The sequence below is a fragment of the Sphaeramia orbicularis genome, chromosome 7, assembly GCF_902148855.1.
Source record: "Sphaeramia orbicularis chromosome 7, fSphaOr1.1, whole genome shotgun sequence".
NCBI classification, from domain to species: domain Eukaryota; kingdom Metazoa; phylum Chordata; class Actinopteri; order Kurtiformes; family Apogonidae; genus Sphaeramia; species Sphaeramia orbicularis.
In genome coordinates this window covers 9,755,884-9,775,631 of record NC_043963.1, presented here as the reverse complement: position 1 = coordinate 9,775,631, position 19,748 = coordinate 9,755,884, and the positions used below count along the sequence as shown (strand labels likewise).

Below are 19,748 nucleotides of genomic sequence, written 5' to 3'. Positions count from 1 at the left end.
TGCTCTATGTCTTTTGTTACACTGTTAGAGATTAGCGTCCATAAATGCCATATCTGGTAATTTCACTATGATATGCTGTAATTATGAGATATCATCTTTACCTACGACACCATCTGATCTTTTGCACATGTATTTAGAGTGCAGTAACAGCTCCTGCAGTTGCAAACAGATGTGTGTTTGTGCGATAGCCTGCATCTGTGTTCATACGTGCCCGAAGATCTTTGTTATTGCAAGCCATGCTACAAAGCAAAGAGCTCCGTTTATGGCACGCATTTACAATTTATCAAATAAATGTGATGCCTTCATGTGGCCCGGGCCTGGCTCTCAGGCAGAGCGGCGTAGTTTTCCACTGGAATAACAGCCGCTGAACAAGCAGCCCATTGTAGCCGCAGCCAACACCGGGACCCCCAAGGTGCGAATTAATGATTGACCCCTGATGTAATCAGGATAAATAGCTCCTCGTAAAAGAGAAAGAGATGGCGAGAGGAACAGAGAGAGAAAGAACAACATAAGGAGCCAGGGAGAGGAAGGCACTATCTGGCCCGGGTGTTTTTTAAGAAGCCCTCTGGGAGACCGGTCTAACATCTCTTTCTGGGTCTTCTGAGACTCAGAGCTAACATACAGCTGTTTAAAAGCAGCTCACTCGTCAGATTTTAGACTCTTCGCCTCCTCCTCCTCGTCCTCTTCCTGGCCCTCTTTCATTATTTTCCTGCTTACTTTTCTCATCTGCAACTTTTTTTTGGCGCTGAACCCCACCGGCGAACATGGCCAAGCTCGCAATGTGTCTTAGAGAGACGAGGAGGGAGCGAACACGTCTCTAGTGGCGGGTAATCTCACCAGTTTTTTTCTTCAGGCAACTTTTTTTATGAATTAACAAAGTTACAACTGAGACTTAACCACTCCGGTTGCCATTTCTGCCTCATTTTACAGCTTCATGTGTCTCACAAAAGATGTTTTGTTCATTAAAATTAAGAGCAGTTGTTTTTTTGTTTTTTTGTTTGTTTTTTTTTACCCTCCATCTCAATTATTTTATGTAGCAATCTGTGCATTTTTTTGTGCACGGAGGCTCTTAAAGTCAAATGGTATTTAATAGATTTTCCGAGGCTGTCTTTGTGCTCGTCAAAATTGCTCATGATGGGTCAAGTGCCAGTGAGAATGGAGTAAAAGAGGGAGAGCGCAAAAAAAAAAGAAGTGTTTAACAGCCTGAAAACACTTTTGATTGTGCAGAGGGAGCAGCAGATAGGGCTGCGTTATAAAACTTTAATTGATCTGTGAAAAGTGGAAGCTACTGCTGGCTCACATGTTCCATGCTTAATTGCACGCCTGGTCTGAGCCCCAATGAAACAGCGATCATTAAAAAATGGGTTCCATTCCAGTCCAAATCACTGGATGACGCAAAATCAGTCATAAAAGGCTGGATTTTACTGCTGCTGCTTTATATGATAAGTTTCCCGGATCTCGGCGGATCGGCTGCAGGTTTGCCAGGCGCTGAAAAGCCCCTGTCACATGCCTTCGTAGTTTCACATTTCACATTTAAAACCTACATGTCAGTTAATTTAACAAGATTCAGAGTCCACATCTGTCACTGGGCTGGAATTCAAATATTTATCATAGGACAAGAAAACTGATGCACCCGCCTTCTGAATGTGCTCTCACACAAATCCAGTGATGACGATGTTTCGGCTTCGGTTTCTTGATTAGATCATTCAATCTTCAATTCACAAGCCCTCATATAGACCGCCTTACCTTATTAGGCGTGCACGGTAAATGTTCTGTGATGTTAATAATAGTGTTGTAGTCAAGACCGGCTAGACTGAGACCAAGACACTGCAAGGACTGGAGGGTATCAAGACCAAGACCAAGACCATGATGCACTAAGGCGAGACCAAGACCAAGACCGAAAACAGACTAGAGTTAGAATCGACATGACATGATTACTCATATCAGCATTAGACTAAAAGGCATTGCTGTAAAGTGTCATGACTAGTTAAATCATATTCATGTTGTCTTTTCTATTATATTGTCCTCATGTCTTTAATTTAAATCACCCAGATTTGTCATAGTTACACATTACTATTCTGCAATGATGTGGTTTTCAAGATTCAAAGACTCAAGATTCAAAGTGTTTATTGTCAGTTTCATTGGCTCAGTTGGTAGAGCGAGTCGTCCAATAGCCATAGGGTTGGCGGTTCGAATCCTGGCTCTAATTGTCCACATGTCAAAGTGTCTTTGGGCAAGACATGGAACCCTAAATTGCTCCCAGTAGGGTCTGGTAGCACCTTGCAAGGCAGCAGCCGCCTTCTGGTAAATGAGTGTGTGTGAATGGGTGAATGTGAGGCTTTGTAAAGTGCTTTTGGTACCATGAAGGTGTAGAAAATATGCTATATAAGTGCATCCATTAACCATTTACCATGTGTACAGTAAAGAAACAGGTTTCCCTGTACAGTGATAATCTTACTTTGCACCGAATGCCACAAGAGAAGAGCTTAAAAATACAAACTACTATTAAGAGAAAAATATATTTTTACATAATGTGCAATGTTTTTGTACAAATCCCAATGAGACCTCTATGTCCAAGATCAAGACAAGACGGAGACCAAAGAGAGTCGAAACCAAATGAGTTGAGTCCGTGACAAGACTGAGACCACAAAAAATTGATCTTGAGACCAAGACCGGTTTTTAGAACTACATCACCAGTTAATATTACAGAAATGTGTCGCTTTCTTACAATGCATCAGCTGAAAAAAAAGACCTCATAAGCTTTGCATAAGTTTTGCAGATGTCATCCTGCAGCTTCAGCTTAAACCTGGTAGCGGTGGCGGGCTTGGCAGCCAACTGGATGGAGGCTAACAGTGGGAGAGAGGCTGATTAGAACCACTCCTGCTGTAATTTTGGGCCTAGTTAGCCCGCTGATTGCCAGTCCCTGTGTTTAGATAGTAAAACTGCAGTGGTGCTTTAACTAAAGACACCGGGATCTGGACGGAGAGGAAAACAAGCAGACACACATAGATGAGCTCAGGCAAACAAACACAAACAAATACAAAGAGGCACAGCAGTAGAGCAGAGGCCTGAAGTAAATACAGAATAGAACAGAAGAATCACAAGGAACAGATTATGTTATGTATATACCTCCCCGTACTCAGTGGTACAGTAGAACCGCACTGTACGAGTTTAATTTGTTACATGATCGAGCTCGTTTTGCGATTTCATTGTTTTACAAATTAATTTTCCCTGTTGAAATTAACCCATAAAGACCCAAAAATTCACTGGTAACCAAAATCATCTACTGATATAAACGGTTTAATACCTGTTGATCCATTAAACCTATCAATACATGTAAATAATTGGTGTAAAATAAAGTTTTTCATCTTTTCATGGTCATCAGATATGACCCATTTGGACGTTCAGAGGCTCCGTAGTTACCATGGAAACACTGTTATCTTCTACAACATTGATTCACCAGTAAAACCCATGGAGTTGGATCAATGACAGTGGATGGACACACTCGTTTTTACATTCAGTTATTGATATCTTTGCGGGAAAAGTCACTGTTTCTTCAGTTTTCTCTATTTCTGATATAATAATCCTCAACTTTAATCTGATCTTTATTGAACATCTACATGATCAGTGAATTAAAGATGGGAAAACACACAATTTTCACTGAAAGAACACAAAATACAAAGTATAATATTATAATAAATGATGAATAATACCTTAAGAAAGGTTAAATAAAGAGAAAAATTCATTTGGGAACTGCCACAAAAGTAGCGCTGGGTCTTTATGGGTTAACTGAAATATAGTTATTCCATTCTAACCCCCAAAAACCACCCAAAAATTATTTTTTCAGGGTTTTTAAAACAGAAAAAGTACAGTTGGAAAGAAAATGACAATTATAAAAACATAATAAAAGACAATAAGCTGGTTTTATGTGTTTGTGAGGAAGATGATGGAGGAGGATTACTGTTTGGAAGGAGAATCTCCTTCCATTAAACGTCAGGTCGAACTTTTTCTGGTGTTTTCTCTCGCATTAGATTTTAATCACATTTTCTCTCGCAATGAGATGAACACATGACCTGAGCGAGTGGAGGTTGACTAGTATGAAGCCCACTTGTACTGCAGATTTCCACTTCTATTTACTTTTTGGTATTTCTTATATGTTCACTGGATGTTTCAAATGTTTTTTGTTTTCTCTTGGCTATATTGTAAATGAAGTTGCTTCCTCAAAATATATCTGAGTTTAAATAAAGGTTATGAATGAATGAATGAATGGAAGAATATTTCAAGATAAAAAGACTCACCAGCTGTGGCTTATAAAGCAAATTACTCATACAATGGTGCATTTAATCGAATATTTTTTTTTTTTTTTTGCTTATTTCAAGCAAAAACAATCTGCCAATGGAACAAGTGAAAATTATCTTGGTAAGATTTCTTGAAATAAGATTTTCCAGATCTATTGTCTAAAAATAAATTCTTATATCTCACTGAAAAGTTACTCTTTAGGTGACTGTCTTATTTTAAGTGTGATGAGACATTTTGACTAGAAATGAGAAAAATACACTTGGTATGATGTTGATTTTTGCAGTGTAGAAATGCTTTGTGTCTTTGTAAAGAAGCTGAATATAACAACCTGGTGCGATATTTGCTGCTATAAACACGAAGGGGTCGTCTTTTATGATCCCGTACGTGTAGCTGAGTTCAGTCTAGATGCTAGAAATGTGTGTGAAAATGGATATTATAGAATCGAAGGCATTTAAGTTGGTTTTGTCTATAATCGAGGAAAATCCACAAGATTTTCACTCTCTCTTCAGTTCAGACAGACATTCCAAAAAAAGATTATGTCTAACACTTGCAGTCTCATCATTATATGATCTTGCAACACACACACACACACACACACGCACGCACACATACTCAATCCCGCTGTCAGTGTCAGACGTGACAGTAATGGTGGGTGACGAGGCTAACCAGGTCAGTGATAGACACAGCCATTACTTGTAAGATGAGTCCTGGCAAACAAAACAGCGAATACGACAGATTTGTAGGAGTTTGGTGAAGTTTCCCATCAGGGACTTGGCCAACCTCCTCCTCCTCTTCATCTGTCTGGTTTTTTTTTTCGCAGATAACTTCTGGAAAATCAGTGAAATAAGTATTTTTGGAGCAGAATGCCAGCAGATGGATAGGTATTTTTTGAAGGACCCCCCTTAAAATCTCTTATTGCAGACTGTGGTTTTCTAGTGATTTGGTGGTTTGGAGGGTGATTTTAAACTTAAGGTCAAGAAGTCATATGACAAATGTGACTGCAATATCGCCATGTCTGCATTTGGATAACTGATGAAGTTAATATTGTACTGTAATTGATATACAGTATTGTGTATTATTTGGTTTCTCTACTCCCTGTTCTACTATGAGATCAGCTGTAGATGCGTTTCCTTCATCTAACTGTTCCCAATTTTCCTGAATTAAAAAGAAAAAAAAGCCTTTTTCTGCTTTTTATCAGTTTTGTTTTTTTTTTTTTTAATTATTATTATTCTACAAAAAAAAAAAAAAAAAAAATCCTATTTCTGAGTAATGACACCAGAAAGGTCGTTTTGAGCGCTGGCCCTTTAAATCGAAATGAGCCACTTCAGGCCCCGCCCCCTCCAGGTTGTTGATTGTGCTTTCTGTCCTGTTCAACCAACAACTGAACATTTTAGGTAATTGGCTCGAAGTTTGGACATATTTTCAGTTTTTACTACAACCGCTGCTGCTGATAAACAATTATTTCGTACTTGGAGAAATGTTTGTCGGAAGTCTTGACCTTATATGTGCAAATGTTGTGATGAAACTAGTTATAAAACGTAACAAATGAAGCAGGAAGTAAAACAGGTTGTAGAAATCCCTTCGATTTTTGCCAGAATGAAAATAAAGATAACTTTGCAGAACCTGGAGGGTTCAGATTCAAACTTTATGAACGATTAGGGTCCAAATACACAAATAAATGAACCGAAGCAAGTTTATAATAGTTTTGGATTTTTCATTATAGTTTAGTTTTATTTAATTTTGCCTTTTTTTTTCTCTAATTCAGCTAGTTTTAATTCGTTTTTAGAGCAGGTTTGCTAGTTTTTATTAGTTTTTGTTATTTTCTAAATGATTAATTTTAGTTGAGTTTTAGTTTTTTTTATATCTTTTATCTTCTTTACCGTCGTATTCAAATAAATCCCAGACAGGACTCTGCTGCTTTCTCCCAACTTTAGTCTCCATGTTTCCAGGTAGAGTGGGGACCAGAAGACGATTGGAAACCACAAGTGACAGACCGTTAAATATCATATGGTGCCAGCAGCTAAAACTGCTAGAGTGAAATCCATCAATTTCGTATCAATCCGACATTGACAAAGACAAAAATGAAGGGAATTTTATCCATAATTTTTATCCGTTTGAGTTAGTTTTGTAAGCACACAATACAGTTTCAGTTAGTTATCATTTTTTTCTTTTAATTATAGTTTTTATTTATTTCAGTTGACGAAAATGTTTTTACAATTCTAGTTTTCGTCATTTCGTTAGTTTTCGTTAACGTTAATAACCTTGAATCAAAGACTAATAGAAGTGGGTTTAGCAAAATATGACCCCTTTAAAATGAGTCTGTACTGCTTGCACCAATGGTCTACACAAAATATTAAGCAGAAACACCCAAGAGCTCGGAAGAACCCCTCTGAAGAACCCTGAATAAGACAAACGCATGTGTTATAACCTCTTAAAAAGCTAAACTCATGATGATTAATGTCATGTTCGACCTCCTATGAGCCTGTTTGCTAATGTTACTTTTCTAAACCTGTTGTGTTCAGATGACAGCGAGCCAGTGGACAGCATGTACGACACAGAGGCCGACCTCCCGGGTTTAGCATCGGGCGGAGGTGGTGCCGACAGCCCAGAAGACGAGGCGGAGGACGGCGTCATCAACATGTCCCCGCTGCCATCGCCGACCCCTTCCCATCCCAACAACCACCACCACCATCTGCTGCACCCCCACATCTACGCCACCCACCACCACCACCACCTCCACAACAACAGCAACAGCAGCAGCAATGACCAGGACTTCACCACGCCGAAGGAGGGCTCGCCCTATGAGGCGCCCGTCTACATTCCAGACGACATTCCCATTCCCAGCGAACTGGAGCTGCGGGAGTCCTCTGTGCCCGGTGCCGGCTTGGGCGTTTGGGCCAAGACTCGCATCGGTGCCGGAGAGAGGTTTGGTCTTCACAACACCCTGCATCATGGGGCCACGGGCAAAGACGGCTCCTTCGGATGGGAGGTAGGAACCAGCCGGGCCTCTTCGGGCTTTGTTTTCTGTACTTCTATCATTCATCTTCTTCTCCACATGTCAACCACTGTGTTTACATGCACGACCGTCCACCATTACTACATGAACGACAACATCAGGGTCATGTAAACACCATATGTCCTTCAGAGGCCTTGGAGCATTTTCTGATTAGGACATACAGTCGCAGAAAAAATTATTAGACCACCCCTTTGTTTTCTTCAATTTCTTGTTCATTTTAATGCCTGGTACAACTAAAGGTACATTTGTTTGGACAAATATAATGATAACTAGAAAACCACTCAAAGAGCGCAGATCTCCGCCAAGGCAGATCAGTCACCCCCAATAACCACCAAAATTTGATCATTTGTTCCTTGTGCCAGTATCAACATTTCCTGAAAATTTCATCAAAATCCTTCCATAACTTTTTGAGTTCTCTTGCTAACAGACAAACAAACAGACAAACCCCGATGAAAGCATAACCTCCCGCTGTCCTTGGCAGAGGTAACAACAAAAATAGCTCATAGTAGTTTAATTTCAGAGCTGATATCTATCCATTTTCCATGGTTTTCTTGATAATAACCAAAACCACTTCAGTTCTTCCATCAATATCTATGGCGTTGTACTGACAAAAACAGTGCTTTTAGACATTCCATGTTTTCTTTTCTGTCTGTTTTAGTCACATGATACACACAGGAGTTAGTACTTGATTGCATAATCATTGTTTTTGGTCTAATAATTTTTTTCTGTGACTGTATGCTAACATTGTTCTTGTTTGTGGATCATTTTAAGGTTAACACTTTCAAAATATGCATCTCAAATGGAGGTTTTAGCATTGTATGCAACACGTAGCATCCAGATACAGGGTGCTTGATCAGGTCTTGAACATCTTCCAGACCTTGAAAAGTCTGAAATTTTGTTTGAAAATCTTTCTAAGTATGGAAAAAAAGGTTTTCTCATCGTCAAATTTTAGAGTATAATCAAAGGCACATGGTCTTGTAAGATAAGAAATACATGAACACTGCAAAAATCAAAATTTTACCAAGTGTATTTTTCTCATTTCTTGTCCAAATATCTCATCACACTTAAAATAAGACATAATCACCTAAAGAGTAACTTTTTCATGAGATATAAGAACTTATTTTTAGACAATTGATCTGGAAAATCTTATTTCAAGAAATCTTACCAAGATCATTTTCACTTGTTCCATTGGCAGATTTTTTTTTTGTTTTTTTTGCTCGAATTAAGCCAAAAAAATCTGCCAATGGAACAAGTGAAAATTATTCTGGTAAAATTTATTTAAATAATATTTTCCATATCTATTGTCAGAAAATATGTTCTTATATCTCACTGAAAAGGTACTCTTTAGGTGATTATGTCTTATTTTAAGTGTGATGAGATATTTGGACTAGAAATGAGAAAAATACACTTGGTGAGATTGTGATTTTTTCCAGTGTTCTTACCAAGTAAAAAAAAAAAAACCTTAGATTTAGAAGTGTTAGATAATTTATCTTGTTTTAAGAGTTAATTTCTTATTTTAAGCGCTCATTCATCTGTAGACATGCTTATTTGTAGATTTAACAATTTTAATTCTTGTCAAGTGAAATTCTCTTGCTGCATGAACAGATATTTCACTTGTTTTGAGCACCTTTGTCCTCATATTTAATGTTTTTAACATGGTTTTAGACACCTCTTTTTTGCACTGCACAGTGGCACATCAGCAGGAATATTCATCTCCATTAGAAATGTAAACAGCTTATTTGGAAATGTTTTGGGAATGAGGGCAAACAAGTAGGTTTACAGTATGAACCGAGAGGCAAAGTAAGACTGATAGAAGCTGTGAATCAGCTGTGAGGAGGATAAGTGAATGAACGAGGCGCTCTTCATTCACATTTATAGTCATTCCTCTTCATTCAGAGGCAGCTATCTCTTCATCAGCAGAGATTCCCATTCCATTTGCATCCTCTGTGTGATTGGACCTCATCTTTGACTCTGCACACACACACACACACACACACACACACACACTCTTCAAGTATTCCTCCACCACAGCGATGTCAGATGGAAAAATCTGGCTGATTAGTGGAGGTATCAGCTTTTCTGGGCGTCGGCCCGAGTGAGCGCGCTCATTTGGTCACGCCACCCGATATGGAAATGGAAGAAGCGTGGCCCAATGCGGTGGCGGCATATTGAACTATTAATTTTCATTTCAACATGACATTAGAGGATATTGAAGTTGCTTCAGTAAGCTCATTAGGGAAAAAACGGGAACTCCTGATCTCTGTCCCAGTGGCTCTGTCTCTCCTTCTCAGATGCCTAATCAGAGATGAAATAGACTGGCCTGCTTTTCATTTCACTGACTCCACTCGTCATTTTTTGGGACGCTGGTCATTCGCATAGTTTCGGATTACATTCATGTGAAATAAAGGGAGATTTGGACAGGTTAATCAGTGGAACACCGTGTCAGAACGACCATGATGGGCTCATGTAAGACGTCACCAGACGATGGACGCAAATTTTACACTTTTTTTTACTCTTTTTCTTTTTTTAAGAAGATACATACAGTACACATGCATTTAAATTAGATTAGAGCAGGGGTGTCAAACTCGTTTCTTCCAGAGGCTGCATTCAGCCCAATTGGATCTGAAGTGGGCTGGACCAGTAAAGTAATAGCATCATAACCTATAACACTGGGTTACAAAAAAATGTTTTTTGCAAGTTGTCTAGGTTTTTTTCAACTGAGTTAGGACCATTTTGCACCGCTAAATCCAAAAATGACATCTGTTTTTCTCAATCAGGTCAGGGTTTTTTGCTAATTTGATTTTGAAAAATTTGATCTTCTCACAAAATTGATTACATTTTTGTGACTTTATCAGTTGATTTTTTTTTATAGTTCTCACCCAAAATAGGTTTTAAGAGAAAAAAAATCATTTGATCACTTAATTCCTGTTAGGTACAATGGTGTATTCAGCGCAGATGTAGCAGAATACGTCAGACTTACTTTTGCAAGATCTTCTAGTCGAAGCCATTTCATTTACCTGCAATATCAAAAAAAACATTAATCATAAATTGGCAAAAGTAAAATCTTCAGAACTCGTTTATTGCAAATATGAAAGAATTTTGTATCATATGATGTGAAAATGCCCATAAATGTAAGCAAAAATGTTAAAAAGCCAATATGTAGCATAGTTTAGAAAGCTGACCTGATTGAGCAAAATTAATGTGATTTTTGGATTCAGCACACGAAAATGATCCTAAATCAGCTCAAAAAACTTAAACAATAAATTTGTTGTTGACCAGTGTAATTAATGACAACTTTTTTCTTCGCTTTAGTGCAGTAAAAAAACATTAAATTATGAAAATATTTACATTTACAAACTATCCTTTAACAAAAAACATGTAAATAACCTGAAAAAACTGACATTTGTAAGAAAAATAAGTGCAGTTTTAACAATATTAATCCTCAACTTATCATTTATACATGTGCATTAGACACAATGTTACACAAACATTTGGTACCAAGCATAATATTGTTAAAAATTTGGAGTTTGGAACTAGAATAAGAACAATTTTTCATTCAATATCTCATTTGCCCAGGTCGTTGTTCTTCTAGGTTCAACTGGACTAGTTCTGCTTCAGAAGAGCAAAACTAGTCCAGTTGCACCTAGAACCTAGAAAAATGGAGTTGTCACTATTTATGTTATTATGTTATTATTTTACTTTAGATCATATTAATCTGTATGTGGAACTTGAACTAAAATGAGTTCAACACCCTTGATTTTTGATACCTTCGTTGTAATTTTTGCACTTTGCAAATTCATCCCGTGGGCCAGATTGGACCCTCTGGCAGGCCAGTTTTGGCCCCTGGGCCACATGTTTGACACCCCTGGATTAGAGGCTCCAACAGCAGCACAACATCCAATGTACAGTATAAAAGTATTATAGGAAAATAGTACTACAATAACTGTAAAAATACTATATATGGAAAAAAAAATCTGTTGGCAAAAACTAAAAAAGAACAACGAAGACAGCAGAAAAGATAAATTAGGAAAAGATGAATAATAAGTACTAGTTAATAATTAAGCATATGTGAGAGGAATGAGGGAATGTTGTGATTGTAAAAACCACAGACTAATGTATTGTGAACAAAAACAGGCTGATTAGGGCTGAAACTGACCCATGAACGATGCATTTATTCAACTATCATCCTCAGTTCTAATACATATAATATGAGACAAATGATTGATAGATAATTGATCGGGAACAGAGTAACTAAGGCTACGTTCAGACTGCACCCAAATCGGATTTTTTTGTCCATATGTGACCTGTCTCCGATCTGTTAAAGACAGTTTGAACAGCACAAATCTGACCCAGGCCACTTTCATATGTGATCCTAAATCCGATACGTATCTGATATTTTGCAATGTGACTTCAGTCTGAACGGCAAGGTCGCATTTATCCGACCTTTACGTCATTGAAATGCGACAAATGTCACAATTCTGCGTCCTAGGAGGAGGAGCGGTGGGAAAAACATATTTACTTCCGTAAACACAGTGTGTACCTGCGTGGTCCTGTATTACATCAGGACCTCTTTTCCACATGCGTGTCACTTCAGGGTCACATTCAGTTCATACTCAAAACTGATAAAAGTCACATTTAATCTGTAATATGAACGAGCACACAAAAAAAATCTAATTTCACCAAAAAATCTGAATTGTACATTAAGCATTTGACATGAGTGTGAGTTAAACCTGTGACAACGGACCACTTTTTTTTTTTCCTGATGGGACTTGCCTCTGTTGTATGTGAATCACTTTACTGGAATCAAGAATCACACTTGATCCAATTAGTGAATGACTTCCATCTGTGTGCAGTAAATCTCAGGGCTTGAATTATTTAAATTTTAGACCAACACAGCCTTACGAAGATGATCTTGCACTATTGAATTGCAGTTAAGATGGCATCTATACATAATTAGCCACATAAATTAGATAAAAAACAGTTTGGTTTGCAAAGTAAACAGCTTTGAGCAGCTTAGAATGACTGACTTTAATCACAGAACATGCTGAGTATCCATTATATATTAGAAATCTGATGTTTTGCTCTGTACCAAATGGAACAGTTACTCAGACTTTGTCATTAGCACAAGTGTAGTTATGTGAAGACACTGATATTCAGGACAAAATAACCCTCAGAGACCAAAAGAAACTACTTATTTAAAATGTTTAATAACTTTTTAACCACTAATCCTATCAATACGGTTAAATAATTAGTGTAAAATGCAGTTTTTCATCTGTTTTTGTCATCAGATTTGAACTGCTTGGACGATCAGAGGCTCCGTAGTTACTGTGGAAACACCATCATCTTCTACAACATTGATTCACCAGTAAAATATATGGCGTTGGATCAGTGACAGTGGATGGAGATTTGTTTTACACTGACTTAATGATAAATTTTGCTAAAAAAAAAAGTGGCTTTTGCTTCAATTTTCTCTGCTCTGATATAATAAGCTGAATTATTATTATTACTAAAATGAATGAAGTCTGAGCTTTTATGAGCATCTCCATGGTCTGTCAATAAAATATAGATAAATATGTGTTTTGCTCTGAAGAATGCATAAAAAATGATAAATAGTGATAAATCTATTAGGAAAAGTTAAACATTTCTCATGTGTTTTTTCCTTTAGTCCACATGAAACCTCCAGTTATGTTACTGAAAATGATTATTTCTGATTAATTCACTTTGCTTGTGTTCAGGAAAAAACAGATTTATGGTCTTGAACATCAGAGTATGTGACAAAAAATGCATCAAAATCTTGCGTATGACCTTTGTTTATCCTAGCCTTAACCCCATGATAGTGCTTTATGGTGGATTTATGCAAGTTTGTGTATGAAATGAAAACTGTAAAGACAAAGGCTCAGTGTATTGTTTCCTTTTTAAAAAGCTTTAAATATATGTTTTGCACTGAAAAAATGCATCGAATAAAATGATAAATAGTGGTGAATCCATTAGGAAAAGTTAAATATAGAGGAAAATGTGATATTTTCTCATGTGTTTTGGCCTTTAGTCCACATGAAAACTCCAGTTATGTCACTGAAAATGATTATTTCTGAAAACTCCAGCAAACGTGGAGATTTTGGTTAATTCAATTTGCTTGTGTTCAGGAGAAAACAGAGATGTATGATCCTGAACGTCAGAGTATGTGACAAAAAAATGCATCAAAATCTTGCGTGTGACCTTTGTTTATCCTAACCTTAACCCCATGATAGTGCTTTATGGTGGATTTATGCAAGTTTGTGGAGATGAAAACTGTAAAGACAAAGGCTCAGTGTATTGTTTCCTTTTTAAATTGCTTTAAATATATTTTTGCACTGAAAAATGCACAGGATGAAATGATAAATGCTGATAAATCTATTAGCAAAAGTTAAATGTAGAGGAAAAATTCATCTGAAAGTCACTGCAAAAACAGGTCGAGGTCTTTCAGGGTTAAACCACTTATTTACACACTTATTCTGAAGCATTTTTTTACGGAGGGGAAAAAATAAAACATTATTAGAAAAAAAAAATCAGTACATGCGAGGCTTATAAAAATAATTGGTAAATCCCTTACGAACTAGATTTTGAAAGGATCTTCAGGGGTTTCTTAATAACTCCTGGCGGTTTCCACCAAATCCTTCACTTCTCTTTCCACCCTGTTTCTGTTTAACAGTTGTAGAGCATTATAGCGATTAGAGCGCACAGGCACACGCTACGTGGCCCAGTGCCAGGCTGAATTTTCCTTTTTAAAGTTCATATTATGGCTAGCTATTCGGGGTGCAAAGGGCACCTCTCCAAAAGCAACACTCTCCCCGTAGCTCTCATGTTTTCTCTCAGTTATCCTCCTCCTTCCTTCTTTTTCCCCAGACACCGGGCTAATGCATATTCATCAGCTGAGCCTGCATGAGCTCTTTGGCCCGTTGGAAAAAAAAAAAGTTACCTTCAGCTCTACAGGAATACATTCAAGCATGTGCTGAAAGAAAAGCACACCTTCCTGAAAAGAGAAAGACTCAGCATATTGTCTCTCTGTAAGAGGTGCTTCAACGTGGAGGTTCGGACCGGTCACATGTTTACTGCATCATATCTGTGATGTTTAATGCCATGTACACATATAGATGGAAAAACTGATATTTTATCATGTGCTTTTGCTTTTAGTCCACATGAAAACTCCAGTTTAGGCAAGGCAAGGCAGATTTATTTGTATAGCACAATTCATACACAGGGCAATTCACAGTGCTTTACAAAAATGGAAAAAGACAGATTAAAAACACACAATTATAATTAAAACATAATCAATAAAACATAAATAATAATCAATTAAAACAAAGTAAAAGGTCAGAGTGCAGGTAGAACCCTTTCAGTGGTTATATGCACAGTTGAACAGAGCTGTTTTCAGCCTGGACTTAAACATTGTCGGAGTAGAGGCCTGTTTCACGTCATCAGGAAGACTGTTAGGTCACTGGAAATGATTATTTCTGATTGTGGTCAATTCAGTTTGGTTGTGTTCAGGAGAAAACAGAGATTTAAGGTCCTGAACGTCAGAATATGTGACAAAAAAATGCATCAACGTGATATGTGTGACCTTTGTTCATAGTAACCTTAACCCCATGGTAGTGCTCTGTGGTGCATTTATGCAAGTTTGTGTCGATGAAAACTGAAAAGACAAAGATGCAGCGCATTGTTCCCCTTTTAAGAGGTATTTAAACATAGTGGTTCAGGCCAACAGTTTTAATGAACCAGTCACATGTTCATTACATTATGTCTCTGATGATTAATGCCATGTATGCTTTAGGGGGGTAACAGTTCACACCTTTGTACCAAACCGTTTCAGTTCGGAGCCTTAGATTCAATACGGAGGTGTACCGAACGAATACATGTAGCAAACACTTGGGAAGCAGGGTGGTCACAAGCAGCAAAACAACCCAGAAACACTTTATTCTGACGTTGTGGCACCAGTAAAGGAGGGGGGGTTAACATGACAACAGAGAGTACAACAGAGGCACAAAAGTCAGGTCAGATGTTCGAAACATGTTAAGTTTCATTTTTGGTAGTTTCAGAGCGTACCCCCCCATAACCCCCTCTACTTGACTGGTCTCCTTCACTGTACCAAATCCTTATCAAAAATGTATCGAACCGAAGGCCCTTGTACCGAAAACATCCCAAAAGGAAATTTCTCTGTACCGTTACACCCTTAGTATACATGTAGCTGGGGTTGTAGAAAAACAGATATTTTTGTTTTTGCCTTTAGTCCAAATGAAAACTGCAGTTTTTTTATGTCACTGGAAACGATTATTTCTGAAACTCCAGCCAAAGTGGAGATTTTGGTAAATTCAGTTTGCTTGTGTTCAGGAGAAAACAGAGATTTAGGGTCCTGAACATCAGAATATGTGACAAAAAATGCATCAAAATCATGTGTGTGACCTTTGTTTATCCTAACCTTAACCCCATGATGGCGGTCGATGGTGCATTTATGCAAGTTTGTGTAGATGAAAACTGAAAAGAAAAAATATGCAGCGTATTGTTCCCATTTTAAAAGTGGTTTAAATATGGAGGTTAAGGCCATTCAGCTCTTTGAATGGACCAGTCACATGTTCATCCTGCATCATATCTCTGATGTTTAATACCATGTATACATGTAGTCAGGTATCTGGAAAAACAGACATGTTCTCATACATTTTACCTTTTGTCCACATGAAAACTCCACTTTAGGTCACTGAAAATGATTTTTTTGTTGCAAAGTATCTATAGAAACACATATTTCCCCACCTCCGTTTTAAATAATTACATCGTACACAGCAGAATCCACCATAAAGTGCTATGATGGGGTTAGGGTGAGGATAAACAAAGGTCTCTCATAGGACGTTGATGTATTTTTTTGTCGTATACTGTGACACACGGGACCTAAAACTCTGTTTATTTGCTTGCATGTCTTCAGGGGGGTCCTGAATATTACAGTACGGAACAAAACGCCCTATTTATATGGGTTTGTGTAGATAAAACCTTCTCTTAAAACGATCTGTTGTGCACGATGTTATTGTTAAAAACGAAGGTGTGGAAATGTGTGTTTCTCTAAATACCCGGCTACATGTATACTGTACATGGCCTTGGTCTGCAGCTTCGATGATCCTTAATGTTGTTTTTCCTCAAGTATAAACCTTTAGTCTTTGTTTCCAAGTCTGTCAAAAAAACAAGAATCGATCGGTCCTCTTCTTCTGGAACTCAGGCTGTTATTTTTTCACATATCCTGTCTGGTTTGGGACCTGGGGGGGCCTTCGGGGGCTCTCCTCCCTCAGACTCTTATCACAGATAGTCATAACAATCACCCTGTTGATAGTTATCAACAGACTCCCCTAGGAGTCCCATACGACCCCCCCCCCCTCCCCATTTTACCATCCACCCCTGTACTCATCCACTGCCTCTGGTCTTAGACAAATAGACAGCAGAGAGGAGGAGGAGGCTAAACGAAGAAAGATGTTAAAAGAAATGAAAGAGAAACATGTACGATTAGGGATGGACGAGAGGACGGTTCAGAAAGCCTCGTGTTAATGGACGTCGTGTAAATGTGTGTTTCAACAGTCCCATGCCAAAACAGTGGGGTGTGTTATGAGAGGTAATAAGTGATGTCATGTGAGATCTCCGTGGTGTTAATATGAGTCCGTCTAATACGAACTCATACACTGGAGCTGAGCCCAAACACATACAGAACGGTGCAGAAGTCTTAGGCCACGTCTGGGTTTGTTGTTTTTGCAGGGTTGAAATGATCGTACATATTTACTTCTCTTTCTCTTTTCTTCACATACAACAAGAAAATACAGGGAATATAAGCACAGCCTTAAAAGACACACAAAAACTGAATTAAATATGTTCTAAATTTTAAAGCTAGTGTTTAGTTTGACCTCTGACCCCATGATAAGAAGCAGCACAAACAATTAGAAACATCTGACTTGTGTTGAATGAAACCTGGTGTAAAACATTAAAAAAATTAATGCCATAAATCTTATATTGTCTGAATAAAAGGGTTAAAAACATGTTAAATGTAAAGGGAGGTCACACTGAATATGACCACTTTGGTTTATAGAAGCTGTTTTTACCTTGAAACTTTAGTTTTTCCTGCTGTTCATACTCACATATATCAGATTTGATCTAAATACACAGACAAATGCATATGTGTGGACATTCGAACTGTAATAAACCAACAAACAGAATGTTGGCAACTGTTTAACTATGCTTCATCATATGGTAAACTATGGTAGTGTTTAATATTCATAAGTGTCTTAGGCTACATTCAGAAAGCAGGTCCTAATGCATAATTCAGATTTTTTTGGTGAAATCCAATTTTTTGTGTGCTCGTTCATATTATACATTAAATGCATTAATGTGACCTTTGACCCCATGATAAGAAGTAGCACAAACAATTAGAAACATCTGACTTGTGTTGAATGAAACCTGGTGTAAAACATTAAAAAAATTAATGCTATAAATCTTATATTGTCTGAATAAAAGGGTTAAAAACATGATAAATGTAAAGGGAGGTCACACTAAATACGACCACTTTGGTTTATAGAAGCTGTTTTTACCTTGAAACTTTAGTTTTTCCTGCTGTTCGTACTTCACATATATCAGATTTGATCTAAATCAGGGGTGTCAAACTCATTTTAGTTCACATACAGCCTAATATGGCATAAATTGGGCCGGACCATAAAATAATATAAATTATAGGATAGTAACTTTTGAGTGAAAAGAGTAAAATTCCATGGTGAAAATGTTTACATCTACGAATTGTACTCAAACATAACACGAACAAATATGAACAACCTGAACATTCTTAAGGAAAATAAATGCAATGTTAATAATATCACACCTTAGTTTAATATTTATCCATATGCATCACAACTCAGAGATCACAGTGGGTCTACAAATACACAAAACATTAAATAACAGACAGAATATTATTAAAATTCCACATGCTTCTCTTAAGAGATTTCAGGTTATTCACTTTTTTTTTTTTTTTTTTTTTTTTTTTTTTATAAAAGGCTAGTCTGTAAATGTAAACGTTTGTGTAATTTTACTTTTTTTTTTTTTTTTTTTTTTTTACACTAAAACAAAGAGACAAATTTACAGTTTTCATTATTTATAGGTTATTATGGTAGTATTTTACTGGTCTGATCATTTTTAGATTGATTTGACCTAAAATGCTTTTAACATCCTTGATTGGTAATATCTTCAGTGTGATTTTTGCATTTCACAAATTCATTCCAGGGGCCGGACTGAACCCTTTGGTGGGCCGGATTTGGCCCCCGGGCCGCATGTTTGACACCTGTGATCTAAATACACAGACAAATGCACATGTGTGGACATTAGAACTGTAATAAACCAACAAACAGAATGTTGGCAACTGTTTAACTATGGTAAATTATGGTAGTGTTTAATATTCATAAGTGTCTAAAGCTACATTCAGACAGTAGGTCCTAATGCACATGAATGAATGCACATGAATGAATGAATGTTTTTATTATTGTGTCTTGCATAAAAAAAAAAACATACCCAGCCCTTACATGGGCTTATAAGACACCAAAAATACAAACCAAAAATCAAATACCAGACAATAGGCACAATAGATATGAACAAAACAAAGTATTGACCTGTTTAAACAAACACATCTGCTGCTTTTTCCAGGCTTTACAAACAAATAATGCTAATTTAAATACATCTGAACTTAACCATTTCATCTTATCATCAGTGCTCCAGAACGTATCAGGATTTCGGATGAACATGTCATTAAACAAAGAGACTCTCAGTTCATCATATAGAGGACAAAACAAAAGAATTCGGAGTTTTTGGTGAAATCCAATTTTTTTGTGCGCTCGTTCTTATTAAACATTAAATGCAACTTCTATCAGTTTTGAGTATGAACTGAATGTGACCCTGAAGTGACCCGCATGCGCAAAAGAGGTCCTGATGTCATACATGACCACACAGATACACACTCTGTTTATGGAAGTAAATATATGTTTCAAGCCGCTCCTCCTCCTAGGATGTAGAATCGTGAAGTTTGTCGCATTTTAACGACGCGAAGATCAAATAAATGCAACCTGACCGTTCAGACTGAAGTCGCATTGCAAAATATCAGATACGCATCAGATTTAGGACCACAAATGAAAGTGGCCTGAGTCGGATTTGTGCTGTTCAAACTGTCTTTAACAGATCGGATACAGGTCACATATGGGTAAAAAAAATCGGATTTGGGCCACATTTGCCTGCAGTCTGAACATAACCTTGAATTATTTTTGTTGTTGTTTTTAGTCTGTCTTGTTCAGTTTTTATATTTAATTTAACCATTAGCTTTATATCCTAAGAAAATGTTCATTCTTGTTTGACTATAGATAGATTTATTTGAATAATAATAATAATAATAATA

General features: G+C 37.2%; 1 protein-coding gene across 5 annotated transcripts in view; it reads left to right on the top strand.

Moving 5' to 3' along the window:
• LOC115422366 (PR domain containing 16) overlaps positions 1-19,748 on the top strand; it is a 486,977-nt gene that overhangs the window by 174,596 nt on the left and 292,633 nt on the right. For all 5 annotated transcript variants that reach the window (XM_030138668.1, XM_030138664.1, XM_030138666.1 and 2 more), the window contains exon 2: positions 6,822-7,288. In XM_030138668.1, the coding sequence (XP_029994528.1) occupies positions 6,822-7,288 (467 nt within the window). The remainder of the gene's footprint in view (positions 1-6,821; positions 7,289-19,748) is intronic.